Genomic DNA, 12,330 nt, shown 5'->3' with positions numbered 1-12,330 from the left:
GTGCAGAGTATGGGAAACAAGCAGGAGAAACTTGAAGTCCTAATACAGGAAGGGCACTATGACTTAATAGGCATTACTGAAATTTAGTGGAATAACACTCACAATTGGAATACTGGATTCAGGGATTATAACTTATTTAAAAGGGACAGACAAATAAGGAAGGGTGGAGGAGCTCAGGCAGGGCTCTTTTTGTGGCAGGGACTCCTCTCCATATTAGGCGACACACCCCTAATCCAGCGCAGGGCTCTTTTTGTAGCAGGTACTCATTTGCATATTAAGCGACACACCCCTAATGTAGCCAATCCTCCAAGAGCTTACAGTAGCCCCTGTAAGAAGAGCTCTGTAAGCTCTTGGAGGATTGGCTACATTAGGGGTGTGTGGCCTAATATGCAAAGGAGTTCGAGGTATATACTTGTGTGAGGAAATACATGCATCTGAGCATGAAAGTCCAGTTGAGAGTCTCTGGGTAAAAATAAAAGAAGAAATAATACTGATATCATGGTGGGGGTCTGCTATAGACCAGCAAGCCAGGCAGAGGATTTGAATGAGACACTCCTAGAACAGATTATAAAGTTCTCAAAGAGGGACATGGTGGTCATGGGAGATTTCAACCGGATATCTGGTTGATGGGGTGAAAGTAATGGGCACCCTGGGTAATAGTGACCATGTAATTTTGGAATTTACAATTTTGGGGAAGGTAAAAGCTGTACATAATCAGACATATAGGTTGGACTTCAGGAAAGCAAATTCTGACAAATTTAAAGTTATGCTGGGTAGAATCCCATGGTCAGAAATACTTAAGAAGAAGGGAGTTCAAGAGGGATGGGAGTTTCTTAAAAGTGAAATACTGAAGGCACAATCAGAAACGATTTCTAGAAGGAAAAATGGGAGGAACCTAAAGAAGCCAAGGTGGCTCCATAAACAGCTTTCTAAAGAGAAATAAAAAAGACTCATTCAGAAAGTGGAAGAAGGGCCTTATAACCAAGGATGAATATAAATAAATAACCACTGCTTGTAGAGAGAGAGCTAGGAAAGCTAAAGCTCAGTATGAGCTTAGGCTAGCGAGAAACACTAAAAAGCAAGGACATGGTAGGCCCATTGTGGGGACAGGAAAGTGAAATTGTAATAGGTGATGAAGAGAGGGCAGAACTGCTCAATTCCTACTTTTCTTCAGTCTTCTCTTGCAAGGGAGTGCTCAACGTGACAAAAACAGAACACATGATGAGGGAAGGGAGTTGCAGCCTAGGACTGATATAGGGGTAATGCAAAAACACCTAGTTTCTTTAAATGAAACAAAGTCCACAGGGCCAGATGAGCTGCATCCAAGGGTACTAAAAGAACTTGTGGATGTAATTTCTGAGCTTCTGTCCATTATTTTTGAGAATTGGTGGAGAACAGGTGAGGTGCCAGAAGTTTGGAGGTGCGCAAATGTTGTCCCCATCTTCAAGAAGGGGAAAAAGGAGGATCCAGGTAACTACCGACCCGTCAGCTTGATGTCTATACCTGGAAAAGTTCTAGAACAAATAAACAGCATTTAGAAAGGACATTTGTAATTACTAAGAGCCAGCATGGGTTTTTCAAGAACAAGTAATGTCAGACTAACCTTGTCTCTTTTTTGGAGAAACTTACTACCTTGCTGGATCAAGGGAATGCTGTAGACATAGTTTATCTTGATTTCAGTAAGGCTTTTGAAAGGTTCCACATAATATTCTTGTTGACAAATTGGATTAATGCGGTTTGGATCCTATGACTATTAGGTGGATTTGTAACTGGTTGATAGATCGCACCCAAAGAGTGCTTGTGAATGGCTCCTCATCTTCTTGGAGAGAGGAGTGACAAGTGGAGTGCCTCAAGGATCTGTCCTGGGACCTGTTTTGTTCAACATCTTTATCAATGATTTGGATGAACAGAGGGAATGCTTATTAAATTTGGAGATGATACTAAATTGGGAGGGGTAGTAAATATGGTAGAAGACTGAGTCAGGATACAGGATGATCTTGACAGGCTGGAAAACTGGGCTAAAAGAAATAAAATGAATTTCAATGGGGATAAATGTGAAGTTCTGCAATTAGGTAGGAAAAATCAAATGCATAATTATAGGTTGGGGGAGACTTGTCTTGGCAGTAGTATGTGTGAAAAGGATCTAGGGGTCTTAGTAGACCATACACTGAACATGAGTCAGCAGTGTGATGCGGTTGCTAAAAAGGCAAATGCGATTTTGGGCTGTATCAACAGAAGTACAGTGTCCAGATCACGAGATGTGATGGTATCGCTTTACTCTGCTCTGGTTAGACCTCACCTAGAGTACTGTGTTCAGTTTGGGCACCACAATTTAAGAAGGATATAGACAAGCTGGAAGGTGTCCAGAGGAGAGCAACGAAGATGGTGAGGGGTCTGGAGACCAAGTCCTATGAGGAAAGGTTGAAGGAGCTGGGTATGTTTAGCCTGGAGAGGAGACGAATGAGAGGTGATATGATAACCATCTTCAAGTACTTGAAGGGCTGTCATCTAGGGGATGGTGTGGAGCTGTTTTCTGTTGCCCCATAAGGTCAGACCAGAACCAGCGGGTTGAAATTAAATCAGAAGAGTTTTTGGCTAAACATTAGGAAGAACTTCCTGACAGAGCAGTTCCTCAGTGGAACAGGCTTCCTCAGGAGGTGGTGGGCTTTCCTTCTTTAGAGGTTTTGAATCAGAGGCTAGATGGCCATCTGACAGCAATGTGGATTCTGTGAATGTAGGCAGATCATGAGCGGGAGGGCAGGAAGGGTTGCCTCAGTGCTTAGTTCTTGTGGCCCTTTCTTACACGCCCAGGGAAATGCTGATTGCCACTTTGGGGTCAGGAAGCAATTTTTCTCCAGACCGGTTTGGCCAGGGATCCTGGAGGTTTCTTGTCATCTTCTGGGTGTGGAACAGTGGTCACTGTGGGTGTGGGGGGGAAGTATTTGTGAATTTCCTGTCTTGTGCAGAGGGTTGGACTAGATGACCCTGGAAGTCCCTTCCGACTCTATGATTCTATGAATTTGTGACTTAAGTGCAGAAGTCTTTACACAACACACAATTAATTTATAGAATTTTCTGCCAGAAGATAGAGAGGTGGCCAGTGGAGTCAATGGTTTTAAAGAAAAGATTAGGCAAACAGACAAGAGGATGGCTCTATCAGGGGTAATTAGTCACAGATGAATATCTAATGGGAATCTCCATGTTCAGTCCTAGATGCTAAGGCGGAACAAGAGAGAATAAAATAAATAAGCCATAGTAGCCATGAGGGGAGGGGAGGTCCAGCACACCGCAAAACATTGTTTCCAATAATGGGGAATGAGTCAGACTAAAACGTAAATCAGAAAGTGCAATGCTCACACTAAATTTTTAATGCTTTTAATAGGGCCTAACCAGTGTACTTTGCAGTGGGGAGCAGGGAGCAAAGCAACCTTTCTGTCCAATATTTGTCTAAATTCTTGCAATTATCTTCCTAATAAGACACAAATACAGCTGAAGTCAGCCCCCCCCCCCAATGTTGTTGTTCAGTCACACAGTCGAGTCCGACTCTTCGCGACCCCATGGACAAGATCTCGCCAGGCCCTCCTGTTTTCTGCCGTCCTCTGAGGTTTGCTCAATTTCATGTTTGTTGCATCTATGACACTGTCTAACCATCTCATCCTTTGCCGTCCCATCTTCTTTGACCTTCAATCTTTCCCAGCATCAGGGTCTTCTCCAGTGAGTGCTCCCTTCTCATTGGGTGGCCAAAGTATTTGAGCTTCAGTTTCATTATCTGGCCTTCCAGGGAACAGTCAGGGTTGATTTCTTTTAAGATTGACTGATTTGATCTTCTTGCAGTCCAAGGGACTCTCAAGAGTCTTCTCCAGCACCATAGTTCAAAAGAATCTATTCTTCGGCGCTCGGCCTTCCTTATAGTCCAACTCTCGCAGCCATACATGACTACTGGGAATACCATTGCTTTGACCATGCGGACTTTTGTTGGCAGGGTGACGTCTCTACTTTTTATCATGCTGTTGAGATGCGCCATTGCTTTCCTCCCAAGGAGCAGGCATCTTTTAATTTCATGGCTGCTGTCACAGTCTGCGGTGATCTGGGATCCCAGGAACGTGAAGTCTGTCACTACTTCCACGACTTCCCCTTCTATTTGCCAAGGAGTGATGGGGCCGGATGCCATGATCTTAGGTTTTTTTTGATGTTGAGCTTCAAGCCCACTTTTGCGCTCTCCTCTTTTACCCTGAGCAAGAGGTTCCTTAGGTCCTCTTCACTTTCTGCCAGTAGTGGTATCGTCTGCATATCTGAGGTTGATCTTTTCATTCCCGCTTGTGATTCACCCACGCCAGCATCTCGCATGATGTACTTTGCATATATATTAAATAAGCAAGGTGACAATATACATCCTTGTCGTACTCCTTTTCCTATGCTAAACCAATATTATGTAATATTGTAATAATTATGAAATATTATGTAAGCTTCTATAAGGGGCATGTTACAACCAAAAAGTAGGATAGAGAAATCATATTAATAAATGAGCCATCTGTCCTCTTCTGCACGCAGTCTCCATGCTCGCTGCGTCTACAATGCCACTGACTTCCTGCCAGTCCAGGCTGAAGTCCTCTTGCCTCCCACCCCGGCTCCAGTTTCCCAGATGGGGCCTCTCAGGCTGGAACTGCGCATTGCTACAGGTAAACATTCTCCTCCACTTGGTGCCAAGACCACGGTCTTCTCCTGAAGATGCACGCTGCCGACACTGTTGCTTTGCCTCTCATCCCCAGATGCCAGCTACAAATCCTATTACTTGGATGGAGACTATCCTGTGGTGAAGGTACTCAGGGACCCTGTGCACGTGGAGGTTCGCATCCTGCAGAGATCGGACCCGTCCCTGGTCCTGGTTCTGCATGACTGTTGGGCCACTCCCAGTGCTAATCCCCTTGAGCTGCTGCAGTGGCCGATCCTGGTGGATGGGTGAGTGGAGAAGAAGCCGCTCGTTCTCGATTGTGGCGGGCGTGCGTGCGGGCTGGCTCCCAGTGTCTGTCTGAAGAACGGCCATGCTTCTTGTTCCCAGGTGCCCATTTGAAGGAGACAACTACAGGACCCAGCGGGTGCCTCCAGGGCCTGCCTCGTCTGAGCTGCCTTTTCCGACTCACTCCCAGCGCTTCACCATTTCTACTTTCACATTTGTGGACTCTGGCTCTCAGGTGCTGCTCAGTCAGTTGGTAAGGCAATATATTTACAGTTGCTTGCCAGGGAGCAATACATAGACAGGAAGCCTCCATGGTGCAGTGGGTCCCAAAGAGCAACAAACTTGCTAGCCAGCTATCATTCTCCTTTGCTGTGCTGTACTTTCTTCACAAACATTGTCTTTCAGTTTAGAAAACTTTAATGGGGAACTAGGATATATTAGTAATAAACAAGTGGAGACCCGCAAGGAACTTGCAGGATGGTTATCTCATTCGTCACACCTTTGCTTCCTCTCCCCACCCCCTACCTCTCTCACACTATTTCTCCCCTCTGCCCCCCTTTTCTTACTCTCTATTTCTCCTCCATGCATGTGACTTCCTCTTTCTTTCTGACTTGTCATCTTTCTCTTTGTTATTCTGCCTCCCCACTTCATCACTCTTTCTCTCTCTTTCTGCCCCCACCCCATCATTCTTTCTTTCTGCCCCCATCACTCTCCCAGTCTCCTGCCTGCTCCCTCCCCCACTCTGCAGAGCAGCAGCAGCAGTGGTGGCAGTGCTCCTAGCCACCCACCTGCTTCCTCTCCCCCCACAGCAGCAGTGGCAGCGGTCTGGGAATCACAACGGATCTCCCAGCTACAGAGATCAATTCACCTTAGGGCTGCCAGCTCCAGGTTGGGAAGTTCCTGGAGATTTGGGGGTGGAGCCTTGGGACAGTGAGGCTTGGGGTGGCAAGCAGCCTCAGCAGGGTATGATGCCATAGATTCAACCCTCCAAAACAGCCATTTTATCCAGGGGAACTGATCTCTGTCGCCTGGACAACAGTTGTTATTCTGAGTGATCTCCAGTCTTCACCTGGAGGCTGGCAATGGTGGTTCTCGTGGAGGAAATGGCTGGAGGGTGGAGTGCATGACATTACACCAGTCCGAAGTTCCTCCCCTCCTCAAATCCCACCCGGACCAAAGCAGCTTTCATTATTCCCTCCTCCTTTTTATCTGCACAACTCTGTGAGGTTGGTTAGGCTGAAATATGTGACTGGTCCAAAATCACACAGTCAGCTTCCACTGCAAGATGGGGATCTGAACCTGGGTCTTGCAGACCCTACTTTGAAGCTCTAACTGCTGCACCTCACTGGCTTTCATAGGGTGGCTGCTGATGAACGATAGCAAACAACCGAGGCTAGGTGAGTCATGCAATTCAGGGGGGACCTGGCAACCCTAAACTACTGCCAGGCCTAGAGTTGCCAACCTCCAAGTGGGACCTGGAGACCCCCCAGAATTACAACTGGACTCTCGACAGCAGAGGTCTGTCTCCCTGCAGAAAATGGCTGCTTTGGAGGGTGGACTCTGTGGCATTATACCCAGCTGAGGCCTCTCCCTTCCCAAACCCAGCCCTCCTTAGAGTCCACCACAAAATCTCTAGAAATTCCCTAGCCTGGCACTGGCAACCCTTGTGAGGCCTGGCCCCAAGGCTCCCTCCTTCCCTCCCGCCGTGAAAGGCCAAAAGAGGCCTGGAAAGGGCCCTTCCCCCACCCTTTTACTGACAAAGCCAGTTAGAAGCCCCACCCACCAAACATTCTAATCTCTCACCATTGATGCCTGAAGCAGATCGGAGGCCATTTCAAAAGGTTTTTGGGGGAATTTAGCCGTCCCTGAAGGGATTTTTTTTTTTAGTTTTTGATTTTTCTACAAACTCAGGAAGTCTACTATGTAGGAAAAGCTGTTGGGGGAGAGAGAGCCCCCTGTTGGTGGAAATAAGTATCCGCACAGGGAAAAAACACTGCAAAATAGAATAAGGATGCTTTCTTCCTCTACTGACGATAAACCTTGTGCTTGTTGTACAGCGAACTCGGGGTCAGCCCAAAGAAATGTACTGCTCACAATGTATCAGTGTATTCTTGTTGGTAAATCAAACTGCCTTCTCTTTAGCAAGTATCTTAGTAGTAAAATAGGAACCCTTAGTGAGTGGTGTCCACATCTTGGCTATGAACTTCAATGTAAAACTTGAGTGAGACTTTGTTGTTTCAGGTGTACCTCTTCTGTAGTGCATCAGCCTGCTATTCCTCCCAGTTTGAGCCTTGCAGAACAACATGCAGCACTAGATCTTCAAGTAAGTGACCTCTCTTGCCTGATGCACATTGGTTCCAAATGTGAAAACCTGGCATAAGCACCAGTCCCTCCAAAGACAGGGGTACATGAGCACAAGAGCTGTTAATTCACACTCTTGCTTGGGACTGATTCAGGAGGGTTCATCCAGTACAGTTCCCACTATACCCTAGAGGAAAGATACTGCTTGAACATTTTAGGGAGGAAGACTGGTATCTTGTTGCAAGACTAGTTGGGAAATTGAAAATGAAATCTGAGAAGAAAAATTGTTATGTTAAAATACATTAATTATATGTAGCAAAACCCAGATGTCTCTTTTGTAAAGAGAAGCGTCTTCAGAAATCATAATTTGGAGTAGGTTGCCTAAGCCTTTCTCTGCCTAAGATCTTCCCATTCCAAACTGCCCCCTCTGCAGAATTCTGTGTACATGTTTAAGAGGAGATCTATATGCTGCACACGACAGTCTTCCAATGGGCATGTAGCAATTCACACACATGAACAAGCACCTCAAATGTTTCAGTTAGAACAAGCAGTTGAGTTAATCATGACAAAGGTGATTCACCACTTTAACTGCTGTTATTTTTTTGTGGCCAAGCGTAGTCTAGCATTATATGTAAACGTTGTCAGTGTACTCAAAAGTTTCTTGTTGCTACATCTCCTAGGAGGCCGTAGGTTTTTGAACCCTCTGAATAGGACAGAGCCTGTGGATCTGGCAAGCTCTCATGGACCTGTGATCTTTCCTGAGACCAAGCAGCCAGTGTCTAATGGTAAGTTCCTTTGTAATAAGATTATCTCGCTGATCCTGTCTTATTTTCATTGCTACCAATGGACTCAAACCACATAGCTACTTGTCGGTCCATGAATCACTACTGAAGGTTTCCTGGCAGCTAATTGTTGAAAATGAATACAAATCACTTTACTGTAGCACCCCAGGATGTACAATGGAATACCATGGAGGAATCTTTCAAGGCATGAAGAATAAACATTTTGTGATCAACACTGACTTAAGTGGATATAAACTAGCTCATTAAGCCAAAAACCTCCTTTTCAAGCAGCTGGTCTGTTAGGGGGCAACTTATCTTCTTTGAACAAGTTGTCCATTGTTTCACAGAAGCTTCAAGCTCAGTTCCCTCCCTGCTAAGTGTTGCTTGACAGCTTGAATCCTCTGTAAATGGAGGGGCTTCATAATTGGTTAGACTGCCCTGTAGAACAAAGCATCAGTCTTTCAGAGTCCAACTAACTGCTCAGCACACGTGAGCCATTTCAGTTACCCTCCCTTTGCATGAGGAGCAGGGAACTGTCCGTTTTTGTTAAATTCTGGCACTTAATCGTCATGTCTGGTGATAACTAGCCATCCCCTTCTGTCTGACAAAAATTCAAGTGTGGGGGGCTTGAAAAATTCAACGTATTTTTCAGTTGGCCCCCCTGGTTTGGTGTATGGGTATGAGATAAGTATACTGCTTTTGTTCTGGAACTGTGAGATGACTGGGAGCAGCGAGTGGCTGACCCATGTTTCCCTACGCACACACACTCTGGAAGCTGATTTTGGGCATCAGACTTTTTAATTTTTTGTTGTCAAGCCACAGCCAACTCCTGGTAATCCCAGGTAGGGTTTTCAAGGCAAGAGACATCCATTGCCACTGCCTGCTTCTGTGTAGCGACCTGGGTTTCCTTGGTGGTCTCTCAGCCACAGACTAACCAGGGTTAGCTTCTGAGATCTGACAAGCCTGGGCTATCCAAGTCAGGGCAACAGACTGATAGAATCATGGAATGTTACGAGTTGGAAGGGGCCTTGCAGGTCATCTAGTCCAACCCCCTGCCCTCTGCAGGAACATATCCTGTAACCAAATGAATAGGCATCTATTGGCTTTTTAGCCAGGCTTCAGCTTTTTGCCTAAGCTGTTAAAAGGTATTTGTTTTGTTTCATAGTACCCTGCCCCCCCAAGTGACCATTTTTCTTGGTATTAGTAGCAGAAAACTGGAGTTTTAAAAACTGAGATGCCTTAGCCTATAAACAGTTGTGGCAAAAGCCAGTGAGAAGCATTCCCTGAGTTGGGGGTGAAGGGTACACAGGGAGACTGTTTGGAATTAAAGGCGAGAAGGCTGGAGAGCAGGAAGCTCTGCTGCTTGCCCCCCACACTTCTGCAACAACTGTACATCTGAAACCGTGTGATGTCTTCCACCACTATTTAATGGCTGCAGAAGGTGGGATTGGCCATGGTGGCTATTACATGAATGGGGGGACTTTTGTAGCCATTATGTACGTGGAGAAGGCAGACACTTGCTGCTGGAAAGTAGCTATAAATCTTGAAGCTGAAACCAACCTGGTCATTCACTGATGCCATCCGAGTAAGGCGGTGTTACTGTGTTAGTGCAGTTCTAACGTTACTGTGTATCTATTCCAGGCTCAGGAATCCAAACAGATTTTAACTCTGTTGTCTTGTGGTTCCTTTGTGTGGCAACTGTGTCTTCTGTGGTCGTATTGCTGACCATGCTCTGGAGATGGAACCGTAAAAGATCCTGACTCTTCTCTGTAGCAGAGATGTAAGACAAAAATAAAAGCCAATGCTAACTCACAGGTGAGCCAGTGTGGTATAGTGGTTAAGTGTCTGGAAGACCTGGGTTTGAATTCCCACTCATGCCATGAAAGCCCACTGGGTGACCTTGGGCCAGTCACATTCCCTCAGCCTAACCTACCTCACGGGGTTGTTGTGAGGGTAAAATGGAGGAGAATGACGTAAGCTGTCTTCGGTCCCCGTTTGGGTGAAAGGTGGGGGTACAAAGTGAAGCAGATAGATTTCTGATCATGACTGGTGGTGTTGGTCCCAGGAAGCAGAGTTGGGTACAGTATTACTGCAGTATTAAGTATGTAAAGTCTTCAGGGAGGAGAGTGTGACCCCCCTCTTGCAAGAAACAGCAGAATATTCCCTTTGTGCTCATTGGCCAATGATTCACCTTGGCAGCATGTTCAAAATGGATTCTCATTCTTCATACCTGAAAATGCTTCAGGTAACATTTAACTGAAACACAGACAGCTATCCCTGATTGTTCATATGCATATCCTGAGAAGATGTGAAACCTGTTAGGGATCTAATCTGTTTAACAGACTGATGTAGACTAAAGGAATCTACCTCACGCCCCCAGTGAGATTTTTAGTGCAGTTCTAAATAATTAGCTGGAAATGGAACTGGGAAGAAATAGGCATATGTGGCTTAATGCTCCATTTGTTCTTATTGGGTGTGGCAGAAAACTAACTTCCAGTTGGAATTTTGGGTGGAATTCTCAGAACTGTTCATCAAAGGAATCTCTTCCATGTCAAGTTTCAGAGAGAAAGGAGAAAGTGTCTTAGTTCAAGGCGAAGCTAAACCTATCTTACGAGTAGGCAAGCTGTATTATGAGCGAGTGGTTCAACTACCCCAAGAACCTGTAGTTGGCATCCTGACAGGGAGTGGGCACCCAGGCTTCCACTGGAGGGCCAAGGAGAAGAGTAGCAGCAGAACAGAGGCAGAAGCTGTAGGTACTTCCATCAGCCCAATGAACGTTAAGATTTTGCGACACAGTCCTGTTATTTCATCTGTCTCCCTTTGCACTATCTGAACTTTACCATCCAAGAAGGAAATGAATAATTGTTTTTGGCATTTAGTTACCTAAGGGAATGGGACTACTTAAAAAAATGCATGTTTCTAAAATTAAGCCATCAAACCGTGGGTACACACCTGTGCTAGATCCTCAATCTCGCCTGAAGCTGGCATCTATATCAAAGCCACACTCTAGCCCAGAGGCCTGTAGCTACGATGGGGCCACTTGGGGCCCAGCCCCCCCCCAACCTCCTGCCAAGGCCCGATGACTCTCTGGGGGGGCGGAGGACCCTCCCTCCCATTGCCCCTTCCCCAAGTGCACCTATCCCAGCTGGAGTGGTGAGAGACACTGGGTAGCCTCGTTCTGCTAAGCCCCAACTAGGCACTGCCATGGGCCAGAGGGAGGGGCGGACCGGTGGAAGTAAGAAGAAGCTGCTGAGTCCAGCCTCTCCCCCCAAAGAGAAGACCTTCCAAGGAAGGCAGGCCATGTGGGAAGAGCAGAAGCAGGTCTTTTCTGCCCTCCTCGCTGCTCTGCCTGTCACACTTCAGCTCACCTTGTCTGCCTGCAGCTGTGGCAAACAAGGCTGCTTTGAAAGTCCCGCCAGGGCTCCTTCCCCCAGTCCCGCTCTGCTGCGCCCCTCCGCCTTTGTCCTCTCTGCGTCCTCCTTGGTCACTCTGTATGCCTCCCCTTCACCTGAGGTCCCAGGCTCCCTGCTTGCTCACCCACCCCCTCCCCAGCCTGGCCCCCTAGCAGGAGTCTCTCTGCCTCCTTTCCCCACTCACTGCTTGGCTTTACCGCTGCTCTCGCTCTTTCCCATCCGTTTTTCCCCCACGAGGGGTCACCGCTCCAGCATTTCAGTCAGCCCCCCTCCCCCCGGCTGGCACTCCCTGATCTGGACAGGTCGCCAGACTCCTACCTGGGATCACTGCTTCCAGACTGGGGGGAGGGGGAATATTCCCCTTCCAGCTCCTGTGAATCTGCAGCAGTACTCCCCCCCCCGGAGGAGGCTGCCCTTGGGGGGAGGTGTGGGGGTGCCCCCTGATGTATTTAAAAGCCCCCCGAATTTAAAAAAATCCTGCCTACGGGCCCGCACCGCTTTCTCTGTTAACCCCCATCAGATGGTTAAGTATGGAACTATGACCTAGATACAGAAACAAGCACTCCAAGAACTCTGGCTTTGAGTAATGTGTTCACTTCTAGTCCTTACGTTCGTGAAGAATGGTAGGAAAGAAGACACTATCATAAAAATTGAGAAACTAGAAGAGAAGCTGATCAGCATTTCTAAAGGAAGGTTTCAGTGGTGAAATATGGACATTAAAAGCCATATACTTCATTTTGTACCCGGCCTCTCTCCCCTCAGTGAGGACCCAAAGGGGCTTCTATCATTTCCCCCCTCCTCTTGTCTTATCCTCGCCACCTGTATGTGGAACCCACACTGTTTACATAGCATAAAAGTTAAACTGTGGACTAATTTA

At 46.7% G+C, this 12,330-nt stretch overlaps 1 protein-coding gene across 1 annotated transcript in view; it reads left to right on the top strand.

Moving 5' to 3' along the window:
* Window positions 1-12,159, top strand: part of ZP1 (zona pellucida glycoprotein 1) — a 43,657-nt gene extending 31,498 nt beyond the window's left edge. Inside the window, exons 10-14 of the mRNA XM_015411386.1 lie at window positions 4,552-4,679; window positions 4,770-4,959; window positions 5,060-5,210; window positions 7,199-7,280; window positions 12,056-12,159. Of these exons, the coding sequence (XP_015266872.1) occupies window positions 4,552-4,679; window positions 4,770-4,959; window positions 5,060-5,210; window positions 7,199-7,280; window positions 12,056-12,159 (655 nt within the window). The remainder of the gene's footprint in view (window positions 1-4,551; window positions 4,680-4,769; window positions 4,960-5,059; window positions 5,211-7,198; window positions 7,281-12,055) is intronic.
* Window positions 12,160-12,330: the final 171 nt, after the last annotated feature.

This window comes from Gekko japonicus, unplaced genomic scaffold (assembly GCF_001447785.1).
Source record: "Gekko japonicus isolate JY-2015 unplaced genomic scaffold, Gekko_japonicus_V1.1 scaffold2829, whole genome shotgun sequence".
In the NCBI taxonomy this organism is placed as follows: domain Eukaryota; kingdom Metazoa; phylum Chordata; class Lepidosauria; order Squamata; family Gekkonidae; genus Gekko; species Gekko japonicus.
This window is presented reverse-complemented; position numbering and strand designations above follow the sequence as displayed.